At 37.3% G+C, this 27,896-nt stretch overlaps 1 protein-coding gene across 1 annotated transcript in view; it reads left to right on the top strand.

The window, feature by feature from the left end:
• The window catches only part of gpc5c (glypican 5c), a 213,226-nt gene that overhangs the window by 150,039 nt on the left and 35,291 nt on the right, over positions 1 to 27,896 (top strand). Inside the window, exon 9 of the mRNA XM_077515177.1 lies at positions 26,849 to 26,987. Within this exon, the coding sequence (XP_077371303.1) occupies positions 26,849 to 26,987 (139 nt within the window). The remainder of the gene's footprint in view (positions 1 to 26,848; positions 26,988 to 27,896) is intronic.

Below are 27,896 nucleotides of genomic sequence, written 5' to 3' on the forward strand. Positions count from 1 at the left end.
TCTGCTGACAGCAACGATACGTCACCGTTAAATGGTCTGTTCTAGTCGTTGCCCTGGGGTGGGTCAGATGCTATCACTCAACAAAAGTGCCATTCTTAATGGACGTTATTTGTGGCAAATGAACTATCCTCATCAACACGACTTCAACGTCCTCGCACGCAAGCCCACTTTCAAGCACAGACAGATCAAGTGAAATAAAGGCTGATTGAAGATGAAAGAGGGACATTGACAAAAATGAAATGACTGTAGAAGGGGGGGGGGGGGGGGAAGGCAAAAGATGAGACACGGGGGATCAAGAGGTCACCGATGAGTGGCAGGGAGGCAGCGATGACACAAGCGGCTTCAAAGTAACTCTGTTTGTCATGTAGATGGACTTTAAGCCCTGAAAGGGAGCGAGAAGAAAAGGACCGTTTCACACAGACCCTAGAGGCCATTTGACGAGATCGACCCAACAGGATTGGGTTCCTCTCTGAATGGCCTGGCCTTTTGTTGGCCTCCAAAGGAAAGCCATAGTATCGCAGGAATTTCTCCTTTTCTATATCGAACGTCCCCCAGACTCGCTTCTGTTTCTAGTCTCGTTTTATTGCCTTTCTCTAGTGCAGACACGACTATCTTAACTTCCTTTTAAACTAAAGTGATTTTGAGATTTGTTTGTAAATCAGGGGTGTCCAAACTACGGCCCGGGGGCCATTTGCGGCCCGCCGTCCATTTTTTTTTTTGTGGCCCGCGACATATGCTAAAAATGGCATTTGACTCAGTTCAAATAAAATAAAAACCAAAATGGAGATGGAGATGGTCAAAGTAAGAAGGGAGGGTGTCAAAAAACACAGGTGCTATTAAAGGTTATTTTAACTCATTCACTGCCTTTGACAAGTATACTTGTCAATTGTATTTTTTAGAGCGGTGCTAAATGGGGGCGAATCTGAGCATGCTCCACTGTAAATATCAAACTTGGAAACAACTTTACTGATGCCCAACCACCGGTAGATGACATCATTGCCCCATTTTATAGGAAATAAACACAGTTTCAGAGTCCATGGGAGAAATGGCTGTATTTTGGCAAACCTACATTTTTCTGCTGTCATTTATAAAAGAACGGGACGGGACAAAAAGTAGGGAGTCTATTCTGTTATTTGGTAGATTCGGTTTATATATAATTATTGAATGTAATATCACGTGAGTATTGGAAATGTAAAAAATTTCTATAATGACTGGCAGTGAATGAGTTTTAATTGGCTAAAACTAACGAAAAAAAATAAAATTCAAAAAACGATTTCATTAACGAAATAAAATAAAAACAAAGATGCTTTAAAAAAAAAAAGAAAACTAACTGAAACTACATCTTATGTTTACAAAACTAACTAAAATGAGACAAACTATAATTATCGCAAAAATGTCCTTCGTTTTAGTCTTTGGTAATTAATTTAATGCATGAGCCTTTGGATATGATTTTAAATGTGATTTTTAGTAGATTTATTTTGATATAAACCGGAATAATGACGTCGCGCCCATGGTGTTTTTTAAATATTGCGCACAATACTACACATAAAAAAACCCTAAAACTAATATTGAAACTAACTAAAGTAAAACTAAGCATTTATTAAATAACTAAAACTAATAAAAAACTAACAGAACCACCCTGAAACCCAATTAAAACTAACTAAATAAAAAAAAAAAACTCAAAACAAAATAAAAACTAAAATGAAAAAAATCCAAAACTATAATAACCCTACTGCCATATTACAAATAAATTGGTTTATAGCATTTGTAGCATTTTTCTAAATATGCAAAAGCACAAATAAATTATTTGTACAATTTTTCGGACTAAACACAATTTCTCTTCATAACATTATGTGGCCCTTGCGTCCTTCTGATTTTCTGTATGTGGCCCTCAAATGAAAAAGTTTTGGACACCCCGGTTGTAAACAAACAAGAAATGTTCATATGCTTTATTCACTTGTGGAGATTTTGTGTTAAACTTTCAGTTGATTTATTTTTTATTTTTTTTTATTTTGGGCGGGCAGCTTTGGGGGCTAAAAGAGTGTCACACTTGGGACCCCAGCATGAGTCCCCCCTCCACTGTATAAGAACGTGAGAGCCTTCATTCGCAATTATCTGGCTCATTTGCGATTGTGCGCTCTAAAAACAGGTGGGTCAAAAGTAACCTAATTATGCATCAAAAATGGACCGATCCACTTTATGGGTCAATTTGACCCAATTTTCTGGATTGTTTGATACAAAATGACCCAATTTTTGGCCCACAGTTGGGTCAAATTAACCAAGAGAGAGGATTTCCCGCCTTTAAGGGTTGTTATATATAAAATGATCCTTTTTATGTTTTCTTTTTCAGATTTTTTTTTTTGTTTGTTTGTTTTTTTTTGGGTGCAATTCAACCCAAGTTGGATCAAATTGACCCAAGTAGAGTATCGGATCCAATTTTGTGGGTTGTTTTATACAAAATGACTCAATTCATGACTCAAAGTTAGGTCAAATTAATCCAAGTAGAGGATCTGTCCATTTTTGACCCATAAACGAGTTATTTTTGACCCAACTGTTTTTACGAGTGTGATAAACCTTAAAAATGCATCTTCTGCCTTAGAGCGCCTTGTTGTCAGGCATGATTGTGTGAATGGCAACTAGAGAAAGGCAGAAAAGTGAGGGGAGGGGTCAAAAAAATAAACCTAATAAAACAGTCTCGTTACAGTCACAGTGTTGCATTAGAGTGCCCTGTTGAAAAAAAAAAAAAAAAGAAGAGTGCCCTGTTGTTGGATCTGAGTGCATGCATGTCACCGAGAGAAGGTGGAAGAGCGTGGGTGAAAAAAGTTAAAATTTGAGAAGCCATGGTGTGGACGGGTGGATGGAAGAGCGACAGAAATGAATAAATACCAGCATGTAGACTGGGGCTCTGGACTGGTGTGGCCACTTTGAGTGCCTCGTTGTTGGTCACAAGTGTACGCATAGCACAGAGAGAAGGAAGAACAAAGGGAGGGGTGGTGGGGGGATAAAACTCCAACTTGACTGCCACCATGTGGCAAGGACTTCTTGCTGGCGTAACCTTTTTAGAGTGCCTCGTTGTTGACCCTGAGTGTGCGCCAATCACGGAGTAAAGGCGGAAGAGAAAAGGAAAGAAATAAAAATAAAAGTCTGACTTGACAGCCAGCATGTCGACTGGAGCCCTGGGTTGGTGAGGCTTGCGTTAGAGTGCCTCGTTGTTGAACGCGAGATGATTTTCACGTCCATGTTGTTGATTTTTCACGATTTTGAAGCCTCGTTTTATAATCTTGGCAATATTTTTAATCATTCAAATTTGGCAGTTGGAGTTGGTAACTGTACTGTGTCAAACTTGGTCGATTTAATGGTCATTTTTGCATTTCTTGTCCCGTGTCATTCACATCTCACAGGTGTCTGATAACCTCACGACGCTGATAGTTTAAGACCTGAAAAACTTTCGGACCTGCCGTAACATCCCATTCGTGTGAAGTGGCTGTCAAGTAGCCAGTCGTCACGGTTACCACGCACACTCGGGGCGGGTGTCCTGTTGACATAAATTACAGCATTTGAAGGGGACCCCCTTGTATGGAAGCCCAAAAGTGTCAAAATTCAATAAATAAAAAGGCCTTTTTGAAAAAACTATCCTTTTGATAAATAACACATAATTATGTAAAATGGACATTAAATTTTAAAATGAGGTGTTAGTATTATTATGAAAAGTGTTATTCTAAAGTAAAGTGTCATTCAGCTGTAAAACGCCATTATGTAAAAGACGACCATTGTGGAAAAGGACATTATGAAATAAAAACTGACTTTGTAAAACAACGTTTTCTTATCTTATAAAACCTTGAAAATAAATTAAATGTCATTATTTTTAAATAGTGTGACGTTGTTAAAATAATTATTATGAAATATTTAACCAAAATTAGGGGTGTTCAAAAAAAAATCGATTCGGCGATATATCGCGATACTACATCGCGCGATTCTCGAATCGATTCAATAATCGGCAGAATCGATTTTTTTTTTTTTTTTTTTTTTTTTTTAGGATTCACACCTTGAGCATGGAAGAATGTTGAATGTTGAATATTAACGGAACATTAAGCCTTAATATTTTATTTTAATGCTGTTCAAACATGAAACAGATTACAACCTCTATAAGACTGAAATTTCAGATAAATAAATAATACATTTTCATATAAATCTTACACTCTACAAGCTTACTGATTAGTATTTTCTAAATTTGAATGAAAAAAAATCGCAACAATCGACTTATAAATTCGTATCGGGATTAATCGGTATCGAATCGAATCGTGACCTGTGAATCGTGATACGAATCGAATCGTCAGGTACTAGGCAATTCACACCCCTAACCAAAATAAAATATTTGTTACATATTAAAGAATAGCATAACACTTTTCATAATAATACTAACACCTCATTTTAAAATTTAATGGCCATATTACATAATTGCCTGTTATTTATCAAAAGGATAGTTGTTTAAAAAAGGCCTTTTTATTTATTGAATTTTGACACTTTTGGGCTTCCATACCCTTGAATCTCAACCAGGTGGTTGAGCGAAGCGCGGCTGTGCTTCGTGTTCATGTCAGATAAGAGCCAACAATTCAGATTGCTAACCTGCTTAATGTGGCAGACAGACACTCCTGCGCCGCCTCAGGAATATTTTCAACATCGACACCACTGTGCATATTTAACATGTGTGCTCAAGCCCGCGTGATCCTCGGCATGTACTGTATGGCGAAAGAATTCCAAGCAAATCCCTTGTGAGCTCACCTGAGACAATTCAACAAAGTTTCACTCCGAAGCTTATAGGTTAACAATGGAAGTATTTTCTTCCCAAATCAGCCGACCCAAAAAGCTTAATGAGCTTAAACTTAATGGGCCGCCACCTGCATACTGTTGTTACCTCTCATGCGCTAACGTCAATATCCTGCTTTAAAGTGGCTGCGAGGGCTGCACGATATTGGAAAAACATGCGATATGCAATATACTTGCTGAACATAGCGATATCGATATTATTGCGATATTTAACTCATTCAGTGCCATTGACGACTATACACGTCAAAGATCGATTTTTTAACTGGGTTGGCAGTGAATGAGTTAACATGTACCTAAAGAAATTACATTTTTATTACCTAATGAAAGCAAAACATTTTTCATGGGGCAAAAAAAGCAACCTTCATGTCATCTGAGTTAATTAATTGTAATTATGTCCTTGATCATTTTCAACTATTGAATGGCGGTGCACATTTTAGTTAGCATCTGACTGGTCAAATTCATATAAAAAGCATAAAATTCCATATAAAACTTATTGCGTGCCTTTGCGATATGCATATTGCAAGGGCCAATATCGCGATATCGATATTTTTTCGATATATTGTGCAGCCCTAGTGGCTGCAATGGAAGAATTCATCCATCTATTCATCTTGTTTAGAAAGTAAGTGAGTCATCCTATGATTAGAGAAAAGCCAGCAGTCATTTGCACCTCAGTTATAAATGTTTACCTGTAGTAATAATTTAAACTTGTTTGTTTGTTTATAGAACATATACACCAGAAATAGAAATACTGAAACTAAAATACAAATATTTAAAAGTGTTTTTTTTTACATACATGGTCATCATTAAGCACAGCTTACATGTTCAAAAGGGAGTAGGAAGAAGTAAAAAAAAAAAAAAATAAAAATAAATTATCGATTCCTACCCTACGGAAGCGTATTGCATTCACTTTAAAAAAAAAAAAAAAAAAAAAAAAAAAACTCCTGTTTTTCTGACTAATTTTTTGGGGGAGCTTTATTTTTTTGAGTAATATTTTTTCTGTTTTTCAGAATTTTTTTTTTTTCGGTTTTACTGAATATTTTTTTCTCTCATTAAAAAAATAATAATAATAATTCAGAAAAACAGAAAAAAAAATTACTTTGAAAAACAGTGGGGGGTAAAATTATTCAAAAAAAAAGAAAAAAAAATATTCCAAAAAACAGAGCACCAACTTCTGTTTTTCAGAGTAATTTTTTTGGACCTCTGAACTCCAAATGACTTGGTGCAGACCTGTATATATGACTGGATAGCCGCCGCAGCTGGCGGCCATCTTGTTACTCCCATGTCGCGAGCAGACTACTGTATATACGGTATATGTACAGGTGAGACATATACAGCTCGTAAGGCAGTTAGTATAAGGCCGGAGGCAGGGTGGTCAGTAAGATGGCCGCCCTGTGACTTCATCGGCTTGCACTGGCTTGTATGGGCTTTCGGCTATCCAGTCATAAATACAGGTCAGTGGTCTGAAACAAGTCACTTGGAATTCAGAGGTCCAAAAAAAAAATAATAATTTTTTTTTCTGTTTTTTGGAATAATTTTTTTTCCTGTTTTTTTGAATAATGTTTTTACCCCTGTTTTTTTGGAGTAATTTCCCCCCCCCCCCCCCCCCTGTTTTTCGGAGTATTTTTTTTTTCTGTTTTTTAGAATAATTTTTTCTATGACAGAAAAAAAAATAAAAAATCAGAAAAACAACAAAAAAAATTACTCAATAAAACAAAGCTCCCCAAAACATTTGTCAGAAAAACAGGAGATGACATTTTGTGCTACCAAGCTTTCAACAAATCTCTAATCTTTCTTCAAATTTGAAAAACCTCCACCTTGAGGATTAGTGAGGTTAAGATGTATATTTTTTACCGACCAGAAAGTAGTTACACGCCAGGCTGTGCGGCTCTAAGAGGATTGTGCAAAGTGATGTAGCTGATGTATCGCACACCATTGCCCCCTCGCACACCCGTGACATCTCCCACGTGTACAGCAAAAAAATAAAAAATTCAAACGTTTGCATTCCGGCAGGTGTGTAGCAACAGAACGCTCGGATTGCACATCCTGCGGCAGGCAGGTTTGCAAGGTGGATCACACGCGTGCAGTCGTATATCAGCTGCAACAACATCTCCATGTTGAGTCAAATATATAAAAGCTCATAATAACACACAGAACCGAACCTAATCTCTTGACCCGCCGTAAAATGGGTCATTAACGGAGTTATGGTCCTCCTCTGTCTATTTCTCTGACTATCGTCTGCCTCGCCGTCTCCCTCTCGGTCTGCTAATATCGCTAACGTGAACAATAAATGCCTCAAAGTGGATTTTTTGATTCCCAGCCATTCGTCCAGCTGTTTCGTACAGTACAGGAATTCCTTGACAATGCTCTGCTTGTTTCCACTGGAAGTATTAAAACCAGATGACATGTTGGTTTGTCAATTGTAATTCACTCGGTGACGGGAGGGAGGTGGAAAAAGCCAGACAAATCATTCTCGCGCGTCTATTTTCTGCTCTCTGACGCGCTGCCGCCTTGACGCGAGTCTTGGAAATGGCCGCGGCAGAAGGAGAGTTGGAAACGCTCGAGGATTATAAACTGGGCCGGTTGCGTGTGATTGATGAGATTGACTGGCGTGCCGCTGTGCGTTTTGGCCGCCAGGTTCCAAGTCCGAGTGTGTTTAAAGCACGGGTGTCCAAACTTTTTCATTGGAGGGCCACATACAGAAAATCAGAAGGGCCACATAATGTTATGAAAAGAAATGGTGTTTAGGCCTAAAAATTGTACAAGTAATTTATTTTTGCTTTTGCATATCTAGAAAAATGCTACAGTATATACACCAATTTATTTATAATATGACAGTAGGGTTATAGTTTTGGAATTTTGCATTTTAGTTAGTTTTTATTAGTTTTCAGGGTGGTTCTGTAAAAAAATGCTTAGTTTCAGTATTAGTATTATTATTATTTTTTTAAATGTGTATTACATGTGCGTGATATAATATTGCACTATTGTATTATTGCACTACTCTGATAACTGATGTACATCGTCAACCAAGGAATCAATGATCCCCTGTAAAGAAAATTCCCAGTGTAAATATTCTGCTTTTCATATGCAAATATTCTCTTGTGTAAATATTTTGTCCATACATATTCTAAATTCTTTTTACCTTTTTTTTTTGTTTTTAATCATTTTTATGTGTGTATACTGGAGTGCCATGTCCAATTTCGTTGTTACACGATGTTTACCGTTGTAAACAATGATCATAAAAGTCATTCTATTCTATTCTATTCTATTCTATTCTATTCTATTTAAAAAACACAATTGGAGCTCTTTCATCTGATGGTGCTTTTCTATTGGCTGCTGCTAGATGCTGTCACTTCTGTGTGACATACTTTCAAAACGTCATTATTCCAGTTTATATCAAAATATGTCTACTAAAAATCACATTTTAAAATCATCTCCAAAGGCTCCTGCATTAAATTAATTACCAAAGACTAAAACAAAAGACATTTGCTATAATTATAGTTAGGGTTTTTTTAGTTAGTTTTGTAAACATACAATGTAGTTTCAGTTAGTTGTCGTTTTTTAAAAAGCATTTTCATTTTTATTTTATTTCGGTAACAATATTGTTTTTTGAATTTTAGTTTTAGTTTTTTTTAACTAAAATAACCTTTAATGGCGCCTGTTTTTCGATACCCTCCCTTCTTACTTTGACCATCTCCAAACATTTTTGTTTTGTTTATTTTATTTGAACTGAGTCAAATGCCATTTTTAGCATATGTCGCGGGCCACTGAAAAATGGACGGTGGGCCGCAAATGGCCCCCGGGCCGTAGTTTGGACACCACTTGTTTAACGGCACAGACGCTGGCCACTTCACTTCTGCGCTTCCAGTCAGCGCTTTGGATCGGCTGTTGAGGGGACATGCTGGGTCCTCATAAGATAAGGAAGTTTGTTTACGTTGTTTCACAAGTAGCTTGTCACTTTTGTGTAGTGTGTGGCTATTATAGCATAAAACATTAGTGTCTTTTTGGCAGAGGTAGCAAATCCACAATTTAGCTTTTGCCCCTTATGATAGCTAGCTAGCTAGCTAGCTCCCTAAAAGGTAAACAAGCTAGCTAGCTTGCTAGCACCTTAGGCTTAAGTCAAACAGTGGCAGGGTTTTTACTTTCTGGACCTGGATTTGGCACCTCTGCTTACAACTTCCTCCATATCTGCAATGCTGTCCTTATTAAAATCTGTGATGCTGCTTCACTTGACAAGTTAAAAAAAAAAAAAAAAAAAAAAAAAAAAAAAAAACGCCTCAAGCACCATCTGTTCACCAAAACATACATCTAGTAACATCAATACACACACAAACATGCGCACACATTCATAAGATACATTTTAATTTCCCTTGAAAGGTGAAGCTTCGTGACCGGAGCGCAGTTGGCGCTGCCGGAGCAAAGCGGGCATCAGTCGGGGCTCGAGACCCGGTGCAGCCCGACAGCTCACGCGCGGCCTCCTCCATCACAGAACACAATTTGCAATCAACTAAAAGTGTCAAAGTCGTGGCATGTGGGCCATTTGCAGCCCACGAGACGATATTTTGCGGTCCCCCAACTTGACCATTTGTTAGTGCCGCCTCAAAGTTTTTTTTGCTGTGTCATTGCCGTATTGTACTTTTTTTTTTTTTTTTTTTTTTTTTTTTTTTTTTAACTGGATACTTGACTAATTTGACAGTTTTCAGCACTAAAAAGTTAATATTTTGTCAATCATGAATTAGATAACACTATTTTTAATGTACAATTAACACCTTTACAAACACATTTTGCCACTTGCTGTTGACTGAAAATGACATCACAGGTTGAGGGCTCAGGTAACAACCAATCACGGTTCTGTTATGTGCTGAGGTTGGATCCCATAGCGCAGACACAAATAAGATTTGAAATATTTATTCACATCGAGAGGCGTGGAACAAACTTGACTCGACGAGAAACAACGAGAGTTGCACAAAGGAACAGTGGTAATAATACGACAAAACAAACCCTTCTCAGAACAGGCTTATATAGACAGTGAATGGATCTGATTGGCTGCGGCCAAACATGTGGGTAACCCTGATAGGTCGCTGAAACAGGACTGACATGGATTTATCTGATTCGCTGCTGACTACCACGCGGGTAAAATTGATTGACTTCAGACCATGTAAAGAGATGAAAGATTCTTGACATCACATGCCGATTGCATCAGTTCAAATAAAATCAAATAAAACCAAACATCAAACATTTGCCACAAACAAAACACACGCAAAAACACAGTCTTGACAGGCTCAAGGTGCGATGTCATTTTCAATCAGCAACAAGTGGCAAAATGCCTTTTTAAAGGTGTTTTGCATATATATTGTTCCCAGAATGCATTGTGTGGCGCAGTTAACGCATTCACTCGCCGCCATTTTCACTCAAGCCAAGACCCATCACCCACAGCATATTGTGTTCTATTGCTATAAAATCATGGTGGAACCTACCAAAAAAAAAGATTAGAGTCTCTTCTTTCATCAGGAAAACAATTATAGTTCTATGTGTATCTCTTATACTCTGCTGACACCTGCTGGCCGTTTTTGTAATAACTACCATTGCTTCAACACTTCTCTTAAGTTCAGAGGCTGCATCAAAGCCTTCCGTATGCTCTATCATAAAAAAAAACAAAAAAAACGTATAAATACGTCTTTGGAATACTTAATATTTAAAATAGACCATATTTATACGTTTTTGGGAGCAAATGACTTAATGACGTTATAAGGATGTTAATCCTTGTCATATCTATTGTGCTACCAGTAATTAATTTGTGTCATATTTAACATGTTTATGTTGGTCTATGATTTAAAAATAAATAAATAGATAAATAAATAAATAAATAAATAAACCGTAACTTTAAGTTGTGTGTAAAATAATAACATCCAGGACGATTCCCCGTACAAGTTGCATTGCTCATCTGAGGACTGCTTGTGAAATCATGAATTCACATGTTTTGATTGTGGCCACCTGATTAATTGGTCCGACATTACAAATTATTTTTTTACTTTACAAAATCATCTCGCGGGCCTGATACGGCCCGCGGGCCGTATGTTTGACACCCCTGCACTCGACATTCTGAGGAGCATGTAGTGTAATGTTAGTGTTGCGAACTGTTTTTAAGAAATATTGAGATGAGTGGATTAGTTGTACGTTTTTGTTCTTGAGTTTGAGACCCCTGCCTTAAAGTATCTCCACATTCGGTGTGTAGTATCGGAGCATTTTTATGAGTGAGATGTTTTGTGTGCTTAATGCTAATGCTACCGTGCTATATTTCTCATTTAAAAAAAAATAAAAATAAAAACTTTAAAAAATAAATTAAAAAAAATTTGATATAGTTTTATCTGAACGCACTACTGTACCAAATTTGGGGATTTGAGAAAAATAAAAAAAATCTTCACGAATAGGTCGATGCTAGTATGACTTTTACAGGTGATAAATGTTTAAGCCTTTAATCCTGAAACGGCAAAGAACATAATTTACAAAGACGATTGGCACTTATCCTTCATGTCAGCAAAGTACTGTAACATGATAAGGTTTCGTGCAAACCCTCACACCTAAACTCACATAACACGTTATTCATCAGTTGGAGCTATCTCTTATTTGCCAGAGTGAAGCCAAAGTAAACTCGCATGTCCATTCTTGAAACCGACACCTGACAAGTGCGAGGCGTGCGAGGCGTTTTCTTACGGGTGCGATTGACTTGCGATGCTTACCGGAGTTCAGGGCCAATAAACTGTCACAAACGGTTTCGAGCACAAGCCTGCACCGACTTGCAGTGCAAGGGTGTGGGACTCCACTGCCGTTATTTGAACGCGCTCGAGGCATGACGCCAACCTCTTCAGAATTTTTTTTTTTTCCAGTATGCACTATTTCTGGTTTCTGATTTTGTAATCATCTCCATTGTTGTAAAAGAGAAAAATAACGAGGGTTTTGTCCACGCGAGTCACTGGATCAGTTTTACAACTAATTTTACGTGAAAATATATAAATATAATGACGGAAAAAAAAGGTTAGTGTCACTGAGTTTAGAGTCAGACCTCAGTAGAATCTCCAGACCTTCAAAAAAAAAGTTGCCTAAAAAGACAAAAAAAATGAAGTTCAACAAGTGTGACTTGCTTTAGTTTACAAATCTTCGTCTGCACATGCTATAAAATGTAAATAGGCAAGCAATGAGGTTCAAATGTCAATTCTACTATGTTAGCTTACTATTTTACAGTGTGGATAGGGTTGCCAACTGTCCCGTATTAGCCGGGACGCCCCGTATTTTTGGGTTAAATTGTTATGTCCCGTACGGGACCTCAAAAGTTCCGTAAAATAATTCTCAATTCTGACACGAAATGCAGCAAACGGCATCTTTGCCATTTTTGGACCACGGCTGCTCCCGTAGGTTGACAAGTGACAAGGAAGTTGCTCGTAGCCAATAAAATGAGTCGCCGGGTGTGACGTTATGTGGAGATCTTACAAGGTAAGAGAGGCAACTAGAGAGAGAGAGAGAAGCACTTCCTGGTTTCGTCACTGCTTCATGTCGCCTGCACTCTAAACGCCGATCTTAATACGTCGGCTGCGAAAGTATCAGCGGGAGCAATGCAAGATGTATTCTCGTACTATTTATGAACAAATACTGCGAGAATTTAGCTTGCTGGCAAGCATTATAATGCTGTCACTCACTCACAGAAGCTTACATGTGAATGAGTGAGTGATAAAAAAAAAAAAATCCGTGCGTGCTTTCCACGGCCACCACCCCCCCGCTCTGTGATTGGCTGGAGGGGTGTAAACACTGTCTTTCCACAGAAACGTCCCGCTGTTTACAAAACAAACACAAAATGGCAAAATACAGACTGGGGGGGTGGGGGTTTAGGGCAAAATCACCCCCACACGTTAGGAAAAGCCCATATCTATAAATTGAGAAGTAGTTTGTTTGTTTAAATCCTGTATTTAAAAAGTGCATTTTCCTGAGTGAAACCGGCAGACAGCCCCTTTAATGATATCCAGTGGAAAAATGGAAAAACAAAAATCACCCAATAGCGCCACCTAGGCATGAAGTACCCTCCATGCATGGAAAAATGGAATTAATGATATCCATTGGAAAAAAATGGGGGGATCACTCAATAGCGACACCTAGGCATGCAGTACCCTCCATTCATTTAGCTGGAAAAGTGAAACTAAGCATTCCCACAATAACATATTTAGACTAGTGGGCCTGTATAGAACATATTATTGTAAAAAAATAATAATAATAATAAATAAAAAATAAAAACACTTTTTGGGGTTGACCAAAATAAATAAAAAATGAAAGCTAGTCAAATCAAAAAGTAGAAAATTAAGACAACTAATTATACAACATTTCCTCAAATGTCATTTTGGGCCAGCTGCAAGTGTGTCAGTTTAAAACTTAAATTATGAAGTATCAGTTAATATGGCCACAATCTCAATGTACTCTATACATGAATACTTTTCTCCATTAGCATAAAAGTCAAAGAACATTAATCAGAATGTGTGGGAAAAAAAATGCAAACAGTTTAAGGTAAAATAAGAGAACTGCTTGATATCACCGTTACTGTTTCCAAAATGAGATTCCTCTATGTTTTTCACAGTGTGCAATGGATTCCTCATCAAATATTCCCAGCTTAAACCAACAAACATCGTTAGGTAACAATTTCATCGCCGTCCTTGACTGACCGGGAGGCAAAACAGCGTCAGAAACGTACTCGGCTCAACGTTGCCGCGTTATGGATTGCGCTGCAGACAGTTTCCACGCCAAGGAGAGCGAGAAGGAGCGCTATGGATTGTTTGAACTGCCAGTCAAAGGCTCGCTTTTAATTAACTCTCCGGAAAACGGTTTGGCCATAACAGGCGTCATTAATCCTCACAAACAATATGTTATATTTGTTGAATAAGTAGCAGCGAGGGAGGGCTTTGCTCTGCTGATATCCACCGCTTTATAACTCTGCCGCTTGCTTTCTCTGGGGCATTTTTAATTGGAATATTTTGGGGGGGTTTTGTGCTCTACGTAGTCGTGGCTACGGACCTAAATTGACTGATGACACGCGCGCGTAAAAACATCTACCTTCCGCTCTCTTTCCTCTGCAGATAAAACCCCATTTTCAATCATTCCCCTGCACTCCCTGACCTTTCATCTGATCTTCCCTCGCTATAACGCGGTTCACTTTTCGCGGTCTCGCTGTATCGCGGATTTTTTTTTAAGTGCAATTTTGCATATTTTTTTGCAGTAATATACCCATTTTATAAAATTTATGAAGGTTTGAACATTATCAATGTTTGAACAAGAGAGAAATGTGAGAACATGTAAATGCCTCAATGAGAAAAGTGTATAAATTGTGCGGTCAAGGATTTTAGAGCCTTAAAACATTTATAAGAGTTGTAAAACATAAAGCTAACTACTTCGCGGATTTCATTTATTGCGGGTATTTTTTGGAATCTAACCCCAGCGGAAAACGAGGGAACACTGTACAGTCCCTTATAAATACAAATACAGTGGAACCTCTACTTACGAACGTCTCTTCATATGAAATTTTCAAGTTACGAAACGCCTCCACGGGAAAATATTGCCTCTTGTTACGAAAGAAATTTCTAGATACGAAAGGTAAAAATATATTAGTGAATGCAACATACTTTCGGCTATGGCTATTTCCTACCATAGGTACCTGAGCGTAAATACTAGATCGGTGTTTGTGCATCGTTCTGGCATCCCATTGGCTAAGAGGAACCTTCGACCATGGGTATCTATGAGCGTATACTAGATCGGTGTCTATACAGCGTCCTCATCATTCATCCCGCGGCCCATGAGGTGTTCGATAGTTCATATGTTTACGAAAAACTAACGGCCAACGAATTTGTGCAAAAATTCAAACAATTGGTGATTGATGAAGGCACAGTAAGTTTTTAATTGCGACGAGACGGGCCTCGCAATACCGGAAGTTTCCATAAAGTTTCGGAATTTGTTTAAAAGAATCACCCAGAAAAAGTGTTCACCAGTCGGGCGTTTGCTCACTAAGATGATGTTTGCCTTGGACATTAACGAAGGATTGTTTTTAAAAAAATAAAATAAAAAAAAATAAAAAAAAGCAAACATCCTTGGATCAGTTCTTTACAAAACACCAGGCAAAAAAAAAAACACTTCTGAGAGAGAACATGAACCAAAGAGGGCAAAAAACGATGAGGACAGCAGTTAAAAAGGTAAATGACCATCATTTTTATTCTTTACTCTATATTTTGTTTTTTACATTACGCACAACTCTCATTTATTGTTCAATAATCTAATTGTAACATGTATCTGTTACATATTTTGATGCATTTTTATGCTTTATAAAACATTTATGTCTGAAATTTGTGAGGCTTGGAACGGATTAGGGCATTTACATGGAAAATGCGTCTCTACTTACAAAATTTTCTACTTAAGAACTTTCTTCCAGAACCAATTAATTTCGTAAGTAGAGGTACTACTGTATTACAACTTTAGAACCGCACAGTATAATCACATTTTGCATTGCACATCAAACAGTCTGCACATCACTGAGGCCTTCGATTTTTTTTTTTCCACGTAAAATTCTTTCCACAGTGGTAAAGAAGATTTTACAGAGGACCTGCGACCGCTTGTGAGGAATGAGCGGTCAAGAAAATGGATGGATGGATAGAAAATGGTCATGAGGGAATCATGAGGGAAAACTACTGATACTGATTAGACCACACTTCTGCTATATCAACCAAATAACGAATGATCGATTAATCGATTTTTCGTTATTATTGACATACTTAACTGGTGGAAGAGGCTGACATAATGTGATTCTAGACCAGGGCTCACCAATCGTTTTGAAACTGAGAGCTACTTCCCGGATAACTCATTTGCTCCCAATAACGTGTAAATATGTTTGTTTGTTTTTTATGTTCTAAGTGTCCCAAAGACGTATTTATACGTGTGTTTTTTTTGTTTGTTTTTTATGCTAGAGCATACAGAAGGCTTTGATTCAGCCTCTCAACTGCAAAGAACGGTTGCAGAAATGGTAGTATTACACAAACAGCCAGCAAGTGGCAGCAGAGTAAAGGAGATCAACCAGAGCCATGTAGAAAAAAAGCTAAATTACTTTGAATTTTAAATAGATTTGCGAAAACTGATGAAACTTAGCTCTCTTCTAATGCTAATTGCTGCAAAACGGAAACAGATAGAAACATACTTTTTTTTCCTGATGAAAGAAGAGACTTTAAACTTTCTTTTGATAGGTCCCAAGCTTTTATAGCAATAGAACACAATATTCTGTGGGCCCTGCAAAATCAGTCAAAATCCAGTAAAACAGCCGGGAGCGAACGGGATTACTTCTGTGAAAATGGCTGGGAGTGAATGAGTTAATGTGAAGGGCTACCACTCACATACACGCTTCGAAAAGAACTCATTTGCTCAAATTACCTTCACATGTTGTTCATTATTATGTTTGTGAAGAAGCCACTGTAAAAACCTAGCAAGGTGCAATATATAGCGGATGAGTGCTGAATTTGCTTTTTGCTACTGTCACTTTGACACAGATGGTGAAAATTGTCTTTAATCTCCCACATCATTTGCGGTGAGCGAAGCATTTTAAAATACTGAAGAAGTCAGTGGGTTATCGTACGTTGTGTTTATTTCATGGAAGCTCTTGGGAGAAATTAGAATTGTTGTGGAAAAACCACAAAATGATTTACATGCGTGTTCCTTTGAAATTCGCAATTGGGGGTTGAAAGTCCAACAAAAAAACAGTTTTTTCTGTATTCAAAACAAAAGTAGCCAACTGCTTTGGACAACAGCCAAGCAGCAATTTTCTCCCAGAAGAACTCTGGTTTCCACGGCAACTGCGCCTTAATTGATTTCCTCTCTAATTATAATGCTTTAAGGACAGCTGGGCCAAGCACCATTGTGTTAAACGGATACTTGAAGGCACTGTTATTAGCGTAATACACAAGAGCTTATCAGGATGCTGTTGGTTAGCAACATTTTGCTGTCAAGCTGACTATTTAACTCATTCACTCCCAGCCATTTTCACAGAAGCAATCCCGTTCGGTCCCGGCTGTTTTACTGGATTTTGACTGATTTTGCAAGGCCCACAGAATATTGTGTTCAATTGCTATAAAAGCATGGAACCTACCAAAAGAAAGATTAAAGTCTCTTCTTTCATCAGGAAAAAAAGTATGTTTCTATCTCTTTCCATTTTGCAGCAATTAGCATTAGAAGAGAGCTAAGTTTCATCAGTTTTCGCAAATCGTAAGTAATTGAGCTTTTTTTCTAGATGGCCCTGGTTGATCTCCTTTGCTCTGCTGCCACCTGCTGGCCGTTTGTGTAATAACTACCACTTCTGCAACCGTTCTTTGCAGCTGAGAGGCTGCATCAAAGCTTTCTGTATGCTCTAGCATAAAAAAAACAAACAACCCCCCCCCCCCCCCAAAAAAAAAAACAACGTATAAATACGTCTTTGGGACACTTAAAACATAAAAAAAAAACGTTTTTACACGTTATTGGGAGTAAATGAGTTAATTGTGAGCTCATGCGTCGAGTCCGTTCACGTGTGTAAGCAAGGGGGGAAAAAAAAAGAAAAAAGTTAACGGGTTCATCTGGGTGAATTTCTGCAAACCGTTTTCTTCTCACACTCCATCTTCTGTTAGCGCCAAAACATCCTGATGAATGCAATGTATAAATACCTCATCTCTTTTCCACAAAGGTCACCGTGTCTTCCGTGAGCTCCCCAATCAATAGCTCATCTTCTAATTCACAATATCACATTGCTGCCTCAGAGTAGGCAAACGCAGGAAATGAGCAAAGGCTGTCAACGGGCTGAAATGAGAACATAATTGAAAAAAAAAAATGAAAAAAAAATGAACGTCATCAAAAAATAGCTTAATGGTAACATATATTGCAAAACATAACAACACAGATGTAAACATCGTAGAACAGATAACACTGGTCAACATACATTTTTCTGCCAAGAAATGGTTTAAGGTCATTTTAAAGTCACTGAATCAGAATTTTTTTTTTCCCAAATTGGCTCTACTATTGGAGATATTCCATATTTCAGTTTTTAAAAAAGTGCTAACGATACGCAACTTATGACATTGGTATTCTCTTTATGCTACAGCTTTGATTGATTGATTGATTTATAACGTCTATATGTACCGTATTTTCCGCACTATAAGGCGCACCTTCAATGAATGACATATTTTAAAACTTTTTCCATATATAAGGCGCTACAGTAGAGGCTGGGGTTACGTTACGCATCCATTAGATGGTGCTGCGCTAAAGGGAATGTCAACAAATCAGTCAGATAGGTCAGTCAAACTTTATTAACTCATTCATTCCCAGCCATTTTCACTGAAGCAACCCCTTTACTGGATTTTGACTGCTTTTGCAAGGCCCACAGAGTATTTGTTTTCTATTGCTATAAAACATGGAATCTACCAAAAGAAAAATTTGCATCTCTTCTTTCATCAGGAAAAAAAAAAGTACATTTCTATCTGTTTCAGTTTTGCAGCAATTGGCATTAGAATATAGCTAAGTTTCATCACAATTTTGTTTAAAACAGTGGGGAAAAGTTTTTTGCAACATGGCTCTGTTTGAGCTCTTATACTCTGCTGCCACCTGCTGGCTTTTTTTTGGTAATAACTACCAATTGCTTCAAGCGTTTTCTTCAGTTTAGAGGCTGCATCAAAGCCTTCTGTATGCTCTAGCATAAAAAACATAAAAAACGTATAATTACGTCTTTGGGAGTAAATGAGTTAATAGATTACAAAGCAGCTTTCTGACAACTCCATTCACTCCCAAAATAAATAAAAAGCTCTTTTATTATTTTCTCTGAGGTAAAGTATTAGTATCGGCTAGCGATCCAAGATGGCGGGATCTTCTGCGCATGCGTGTCACCGATCGTGCAGGGTCACCGATAGCGTCTTGACAGCGAGACCTCTTGCGGCTCAATATTGATCCATATATAAGGCGCACTGGATTATAAGGCGCATGGTCAGCTTTTGAAAAAATTGAAGGCTTTTAGGTGCGCCTTATAGTCGTGAAAATACGGCACATCCTTTTTTCAAGTAAAATTCAAGGGGGCCGTGATGCGGCACGGCTCAGTGGTCGTCTGCCATCCGTGAGGTTGTGGTGGGTTCAGTCCTCACCTCTGATGTCAAAGTGTCCTTGAGCAAGACACTGAACCCCGATTTGCTCCCAGTGGACCTGGCAGCGCCCTGCCGACCACTGGTTGTTTTGCTATATTTTGAGATCATTGCTGACATCTTTTGCTGAGTACTTTTGACAAAATGCAGTTTTTAAACACTTCACGATGTTCACTTAATGAAAATGGAACTCTTAATAATCGATGAAAGAGCTAAAAGTTTTGACCTACTGAACCAGAATCTACCTGTGTGACTTCCCACTCGTTTTGCAAAACATTTGATCCGTTTTAGATTTTTCCGCAGAGATTGAAAAACACGTTTCACGACTGCCATGTTTTTCCTCACTCGTAGCTGTCGGTCGCAGTGCGAACAGACGTTGTTGCGTTGCGCTCCTGGTTGAAGGGTGGGCGGCGCATTGATCATTCTTTTCAATTATCCAGTTGTATCCACCTGCAAAGTTCACGCCGGTAACAAGTGAAAATCACGTCGCGCTAAATTTAGCAGCAAGCCGAAAAGGCGTGCAACCCAACAGCTTCTTTTCAGACGGCTGTGCGAGAACATTCCTGCGTCGCCGTTTTTTACAGCTTATACAAATAAACAAATAAACTGAGATGCAATTTTGAACCAAGTTTTGTGATTTTTTTTTTAAAATTATGTTTTAGCAATTTTTTAAAATTAGTTTTAAATAGTGATTATTTAAAAAAAATATATATATTGTATTTGTCAGGTGTTAGTTTAAAAAAAATAAAAAATGTGTTGTGTAGCAAAGTAAAATAAACCAAAATAAATACATTTAAAATGAAACCTGAAAGCTCATCTATGATGTTTATTTGACAAAGATGAAAACGGACATTTTTATTACAGTAATTTTATTTTGTTTTAAAAAAAACTAAGTCGCAGTTTCAGTTTGTTTTTGTTTGTTTTTTTAAACAAAACAGCTTTGTTTTTATTTCAGTAACTCATTCAATCCCAAAAACGTGTAAAAACGTTTTTTTTAAAATACTTTTTCCTTCTTAGACTTAAACTTGACTTTATTCTCTCCCAAAACATGTTCACATACGTTTATGTTTTGTCTTTGTTTTTTGTTTTTTTTTACTGCAAGAGCATATAGATTAAAAGGCTTTGATGCAGCTTCTGACATGAAGAAGTGGCTTAAAGCAATTGTAGTTAGGGGGGGAAAAACGGCCAGCAGGTGGCAGTGGAGTGTAAAAGATCACCCAGGGCCATGTTGCAACAAGCTCTTTTTGACAGTTTTTCACCAGGAATTTAAATATTGGTGAAACTTAGCTATATTCTAATGCTAACTGTAAAACTGAAAAAGATACAAATGGACTTTTTCTTCTTGGTGAATGAAGAGACTCGAATCTTTTTTTTTTGGTAGGTCCACGTTTTTATTGCAATAAGAAGACAATATTCTGTGGGCCTTGCAAAATCAGTCAAATTCCAGTAAAACAACCGGGGGGGCGAAGTGGGTTGAATGAGTTAACAGAATTTTTTATTTTTTTTTCTATTTTAATTGTAGTTATTTTTTAGGGATTTAACAACTAGTTTGTTTTGAGTTGATTATAATCTGATAAGTTTCGAAATCAATTAATCAATTATGTCATTGATTATTATTATTTTTTAATTTTTTTTAGCACAATACACCAGTCCCCAAAATTTGTTGTGCCATGGACCAGTTTGACATAAAGATATATTTTGACAGTCACATCAAAATGAATAATTAAATATTTGTTAACTCACCATTATTCTCAATGTTTCCACCCCCTTGCCATAAAGTTGCCATTACTGTGATTTCACCATTTCGATTTCACTTGTGCTTTTATTGTATTCGACGATAGACTTGCATAATTTGCAAGTGCTGCCGGTGTCATTTTTGGTCATCTCTTTCCGCACACAGGCAGCATGGGCGGGCTGTATGTCACGCTGCGACAAGTGTCGCGACACAGTGTCATAAACCAATACACGTTCGCTCGTTTGTTATTGTGGCGTGTTGTGTTATGAATAAAGTTATGGGACATAAAATGGCAACAAAGATGTCATTTCACTTCATGCCGCTGTCCTCTCTTCTCAACTCAAGTCCAGTGTTCTCGCAGGTACAAATATTTAAAAAGTAGTGACAATTGGAAGAGCCGATGCTAAGCTAACAAGGCTAACTGCTATTCATATCCATTACCGGTCTGTTTTTTTTTATTCTCAGACATTCACATTTACATGAATAATGTATGTTGATAATTTCCTTGCTCAACAGAGTGTTATAATTTTGGTGACATGACTGGGGTCATGCAAAGGGTATGTTTGGGTCATGACTGTGTGGTCAAGTGTCTGTTTTGAACTGATGTAACAGCATCTGGTTTCAACTGGTAAAACGCTATGTGATGTCAGGAGTCTTTAATCTCTTTATCTGGTCAACAGCCAATCAGATAATTCCATGTCAGTCCTGTACGGCAGAACGTAACATTCAGAGCAGCCAGGCGGGTTGAAAAGTCTTCTGTAAATGGACCTTTAGCAAACTTGTTCAACCACTCGTGTGTTTCAATCTTTTAATCTACTAAGCCACAGAAACAATAAATAGGCTACAGTACGTGATTTATTTTTTAAACGTCGTAATGAATGAATTTAGCTAGCTGGTACAGCAACATAAATGATGTTTCCAGTCTGCCCCGGTATGTCTACTTGTTGCTGTGGACACAATCAAGAAAAAGAAAAAGTACCACATATTTGAACAAATACTTAGAAACCGATCAAAAAAAAAAAAAATACGACTGCATATTTCTTTCAAATAGTGCAAGGACCGCACTGTTTATCACATTGTGAGATGTTGCATAGCCTTTACAAAAGTGGATTACGACACCAACAAGACTGTTTGAGGTCACCTTTTCTGTCTGGTTAAGACTAAACGTAAGCTTGACCTTGTCGGCTTCATCCCGCTACGCCAAACGTCGGTGGCGAGCCGCTTGCTGCCTTCCACTTCCCATTCACATCCAACATCCTACGCTGGTCGTCGACCTTCTCAAAAGGAATGCCTTTGTTGTTGTGTCAGGAGAGCTTCTTGACGGACGCGAAGCGATGGAACGAAGAGTACCATCATGTTGTCGGTCAGGAAGACGGGTCAGCAGGTGGTCCCATTAGTTGGCCCCATGCCGGGAGAGAGAAAGCTGCAAAGAGAAAATGGAAATTGCTTTACGGCTGTAATGAGACATGATTCATGTCATCCCGGAGCAAAAATATTGAAACCTGTTTTCATCTGAGCCCGTTCGGTGTTAGTTTCTCTCTTGGTAGGATTGCAATCAGATTTGCTTGTATGTTACTATCGACAATACAATTTGTACAGTTGAAGGCACTTTTGCACTCACCATCTAAGCTGGCATTCACATCTTTTTTTCCCCATCTCAGCAGTAAGGCGTGAAGGATAGGGGATGGACTCACAAAATTTCTGATGTCCAGGATAGCGAGCTGTTCGCTAATGCTTAGCTATGTGTTTTGGCTGTCAACATTGTGTTTTTGTCTTTGAAAAACTGCAACCTTGTCATAGGTTTTGCTACATTATTGTCATTATTATTATTTATTATTATTATGTATGTATGTATTTATTTATTTATTTATTTTAGGGATGCACGGGGATGCACGATAATGCTATTTTCAACCGATACCGATAAACCAATAATTATAACCGATAAGTAAGCCGATAATTGTTTGCAAAATTAACTTGAATGCAAATATGCTTTCGAGTCCTACTATAAGTCTAACAAATACATTGTATAAACTTTGAACAATGTTTCAATTAGGGCTGGGCAATAAATTGAATTAATTCGATACATTGTCATTTTAAAAAATCGAATCGTTGAAAATTTGCTAAATCGTGAAATCGAATTTTGTCTTCTGGATGATTAAAAGCTGTTGTTCTTATGTTCTGTTACATCCAAATGCTTTTATGTGATGTAAATTTGTGTTAAAACTGATCTAGAATTAGTATACGTTACTGGTGTCTGAACATTTTGCACAGGAATTATTTTTGAATAAATGAAACCTTTAAATAAACGTTTGTTGGATTTATTAGGTTAAAATCGATTAAAATCGTAATCGTCCTGAATGACTGCAAAAATCGAGATTTTATTTTTTGGCCATATCGCCCAGCCCTAGTTTCAATGTATGTCAAGCACCATGAAGCTGAATTTTATTGATATGAGCCACAACCACAACAGATGGACCAACGAGGCGTGTCTATAATTATTGCTGGATTTCTTTATTATCTGGTCTATCTGTATGATTTCAAAATTATCGGCAGATTTCTCTATTACCTGTTTTATCTGTTTGACGTCAAATTTGCCGATAATTGCCGATAATTATCGGCCACCGATATTATCGTGCATCCCTGATTTATTTATTTATTTTAATTGAACCACAAAAACATGGTGTGATTGTCAAGGAAGAAACAGAAGGTGACAACACTGAGGAAACGATTGGGGGTAAACAAAGGGTAAAAAAAAAAAGGGGCTGGATGTTTTCAGACACTGATAGCAATAATTAACGGCTCTCTGATTTCTAACCACAGGTAGATATGAAATAAAAAAATATACAGGACTGTCTCAGAAAATTTGAATATTGTGATAAAGTCAATTTTTTCTGTAATACAATTAAATTAGCAAACATGCCATACATTCTGGATTCATTACAAATCAACTGAAATATTGCAAGCCTTTTATTATTTTAATATTACTGATTATGGCTTACAGCTTAAACAAAACTCAAATATCCTATCTCAAAATATTAGAATATTTCCTCAGACCAAGTTAAAAAAAACAAAAAACATAATCAGCAATATTAAAATAATAGTAGCCCCACATCAAGCAACTAAATCCCACCGGCGTGTGTCTCGGGAAACTCAAAGTGATGGATACCCGCCACACATGCACGTCTTATTACGAGGAGTTCACAAGAGGAACCTGAGCAGAACTCAGGTCTGGTCCAGGTAAACTCCGCAAAAGTTGTTTGGACGTGCGCTTTAGATGCTCCATTACATCCTGATGCGGCAATTTTGTTGTGAAAGCAGCTGCAGTTATCTGTGTGATTGTTATCAGTGATTGCGCAATCAGTTTTTTGTAAAAGGAGTTATTCCTGAGCTGCACAAACAACATATAAAAATTCATTTTCTGAATCATTGCGATATCGCTACTATTGGATATGTTTTTCTGTATGGCTATTCTGTAGCTTTTATTGTGTAATTTAAATGAAATGAACCAAAAAAAAACGGCAAATATTTGATTTGCTCGTCTTCAGCGTGCTGTACCACTTGTTAAGTCACTCCATCGTTACTTTTAAAGCATTGCTTGACTGCTCATGACACATTGTTGGCAGCTCCACTAAATATTTTCCTTGCCAACTCTTTTCAGAACTTACGGACAGCACTGCCAGACTAAGATTAAACAAAATGTCTTATTTTGCTTTCTTAAAATGATTCTTCAAGCACCGAGTGAATGGAAGAGTAAAAAGTTGTCTTGTGAATTTGCCACGGCATTCATGTTAACAACTTGTACACGTGCAAATGATATATATACATAAATATATAATATATAATAAACCCTTACTATTCGCAAGGGAATAGGGATTGAGACATTTTTTTGTGGCATCTTAGTGTTATGGCCTTTAAACACACATTTCAAATAACACAACCCCACTTAAACATTACGCCCAAGGATGTACATTATAAATTAGACTATAGTTGTCGCTACCTGTAGGCGTAAAAAGCAGGATTACAGCAGATGACGTTCAAAAATTTCAATTAAAAAAGTAGGCTGTGCTCAAATGCAGTTCTTCCTGTTTTGTTCTTATTCTTTCAAATTTACATCATCCCAAACTAAATTTGTGTGTCGCCATCTAATGGTCAACATTGGAATTACACCTGATATTATAATTTTTTTTTAATATTATTATTATTAGTTGTTTTTTAGTGTGTTTTTCCAAATCTATTCTGTTTTTATTCCATGCTGTGCATTTTGATTTCATTCTGTGACAACAACAACAAATCTGAATCTGAGTATCAGACCAAAATAGTGAGTTAACTGTAAAAATAAATAAATACATCTGCAAAATATTAGGACTGCAAACCTGGCACCCAGAATTGAGGGACAATTACTATATGGCTTTCCCTAACATACACCTTTTTAAACACTTGCATAGCCTACTATACTATGCATACTATTAATTTAAGCATGAGCCGATATATGTTTTATTCTGACGATATAATAACCTTGAACCAAAATATCATGGTATCACAAGTATAAAAATTACTGGCCTAAAATGATCTTTTTTGTTTTTATTTTATTTTATTTTTTAAATACTATTTGCAAAAGTAAAAACACCCCCTTCCCAACATAGTCAATTTTATGTTAAACAAAATATTAGGGGTGTGAATTGCCTCATACCTGACGATTCGATCCGTATCACGATTCATAGGTCACGATTCGAATCGATACCGATTAATCCCGATATGAATTTACAAGTCGATTGTTGCGATTTTTTTTTTTTTTTACTCAAATTTAGCTAATACTATTCAGTAAACTTATACATGTACACTGTAGGATTTGTATGAAAATGTATTATTTATTGATCTGAAACTTCAGTTTTATAACTGTGAGCCACTGTATTTAACAAACAGGTTGTAACCTTTTTCATGTTAAAACTAGTGTTGTTCCGATACCGTTTTTTGGCTCCCTATACGGATACCGATACCCAGCTTTGCAGTATCGGCCGATACCGATACCATACCGATACCTAAGTTTTTTTTTTCCTCAACATGAAAAAGCTGTCCTGCCATTGGTTCCGAGCATTCAAGGGCCAATAGGATATCTTAGATCGGCATGCAGTGAACATGTCACGTATCAGTGAATGTCGTGCACCAGGAGGACACATAATGCTGCATCCAAAATCCTATATTAGCGTCGGAATGAATGGTATCGGCATGTTACTTGTGAGTAGTCACCGATACCGATACCACTGTTTTAATGCAGTATCGGCACCTCTGCCGATACCAGTATCGGTATCGGAACAACACTAGTTAAAACAGCATTGAAATAAAATATTAAGGCTTAATGTTCCATTAATATAACATTTTGTTGAATATTTTTCCATCAAAAATGGATGTTAAAACATCGATTCGGCTGCCTATTGAATCGATTCGAGAATTGCGTGCTGTAGTATCGCGATATATTGCTGAATCGATTTTTTTTTTAACACTATGCGTACTATTAAGTTAAGCATGGGCCAATATATGTTTTATTTTGACGATATAATAACCATGAACCAAAATATCATGGCATCACAAGTATAAAAATGACAGGCCGAAAATGATGTTTTTTGTTTTGATTTTATTTTATTTTTTTATAATATTTGCAAAAATACCCCCCTTCCCATCATAGTCAGTTTTATGTTTAACAAAATATAGAATATTTGGTACAGAATAAACCTGTACCAAGTTAGGTTTAAATAAATAAATAGTTAAACGTCTTCTGTTTTAATTTTTAGTGAGTAACAGTGTCCTATCACTGCGGGCGCTATTTTATAACGTGGGCTACTCATGTTGTTCTTGGGGCTTACTAGTACTCAATGTAAAAATAATAATACTAATTTTAGTTTTTTTCCTATAACAGACCAAAAAGCAATGTATTTGCAGTGTCTCTTTCATCCTTCTAAGTCTCAAAAAAAAGAAAAACCTTCTCGCCCTTCCCTCCCTGCTCATGGAAAAGGAGAAAACAATGCAGGATTATTTCTCACACGATTACATTTTTGCGTCCAAATGATCATTGCTCTTCCAGCATGCAACAAGCTCTTTGTCGTCGGCTGTTGTCGCGCAGGAGACCCAGGAGAGATTCCCGAGTCTGGGCCAGATGGAGGCCTGGGAGGAGCTGGGCAGCGGGGAGACGGAGGGCAGCGGCGCGGATTGCGATGACGAAGACGGATGTCAGGCCTCGGGAGACGGTCAAGACGCAACCTGTGAGTAGCACGCACGCGGAGCCCACGCGTTTGCATGCACGTGTCTCTCCAACAACACACCCTGACGTCTCTCAAATGGCTCTCAGGAGTTTCTTCAGAACGTGACACAACAAGTCTGCCGTCTTTTGGACGAACACGCAATGAAGTGCGGGTGTTGTTCGGGCTTGTGTTGGCTTTGATAGTCTTTTCTATGACAGTCTAATCCATAAACGAGTATGTTAGAGTCGGAGCAATTGCAGTTGTTCTGCCATTCAACCTATCTAAAACTAATCCATCTAATCCACTTTATTTCTATAGCACATTTTATAAACAAGCATTTCCAAAATGCTGTACATTGAGATCCCGCACTACATCGAGTAAAAATAACTATAAAAATAAAAAATAGTCAATAAAATACTAAAATACAATAAATAAAAATAAATACGGTGTTCCCTCATTTATCGGGGGTTCATCTTTCACACCCTCTCTGTTTTGCAGATTTTTTACAGCGTGCTTTTTTTTTGGATCTTGTTTATTTATTTTTTGGGTATTTGGTATTTGCGCAGCCGTATCTCTTGAACCGTACGTGCGACCGGGGACGTATGTAACATCCGCGGATTCGTCTTGATGAGACCTTTCCAACGGTGCCTGTCCCGTCGCTCCACGACATTGCATTCCGGAGATAGAAAATATATACTGTGCTGTATAATAAGTACATTTAAAAAAAAAAAAACTATTTTTAATGTAAAAAAATGAATGTAAATGAAAAACGAACATATGATAAATGAAAAAGCATTTATAACAAAGTAAAAATCATACCAAAATGAAAAAAAAATAACATGTATAATAGACGGAAATATGATATAATTAACGGTAAGTTAATTATTATTTCACCACTAGATGGCACTAAATATTGCACACTGTCCTTTT

The sequence above is a fragment of the Festucalex cinctus genome, chromosome 1 (genome assembly GCF_051991245.1).
Source record: "Festucalex cinctus isolate MCC-2025b chromosome 1, RoL_Fcin_1.0, whole genome shotgun sequence".
Taxonomy (NCBI): domain Eukaryota; kingdom Metazoa; phylum Chordata; class Actinopteri; order Syngnathiformes; family Syngnathidae; genus Festucalex; species Festucalex cinctus.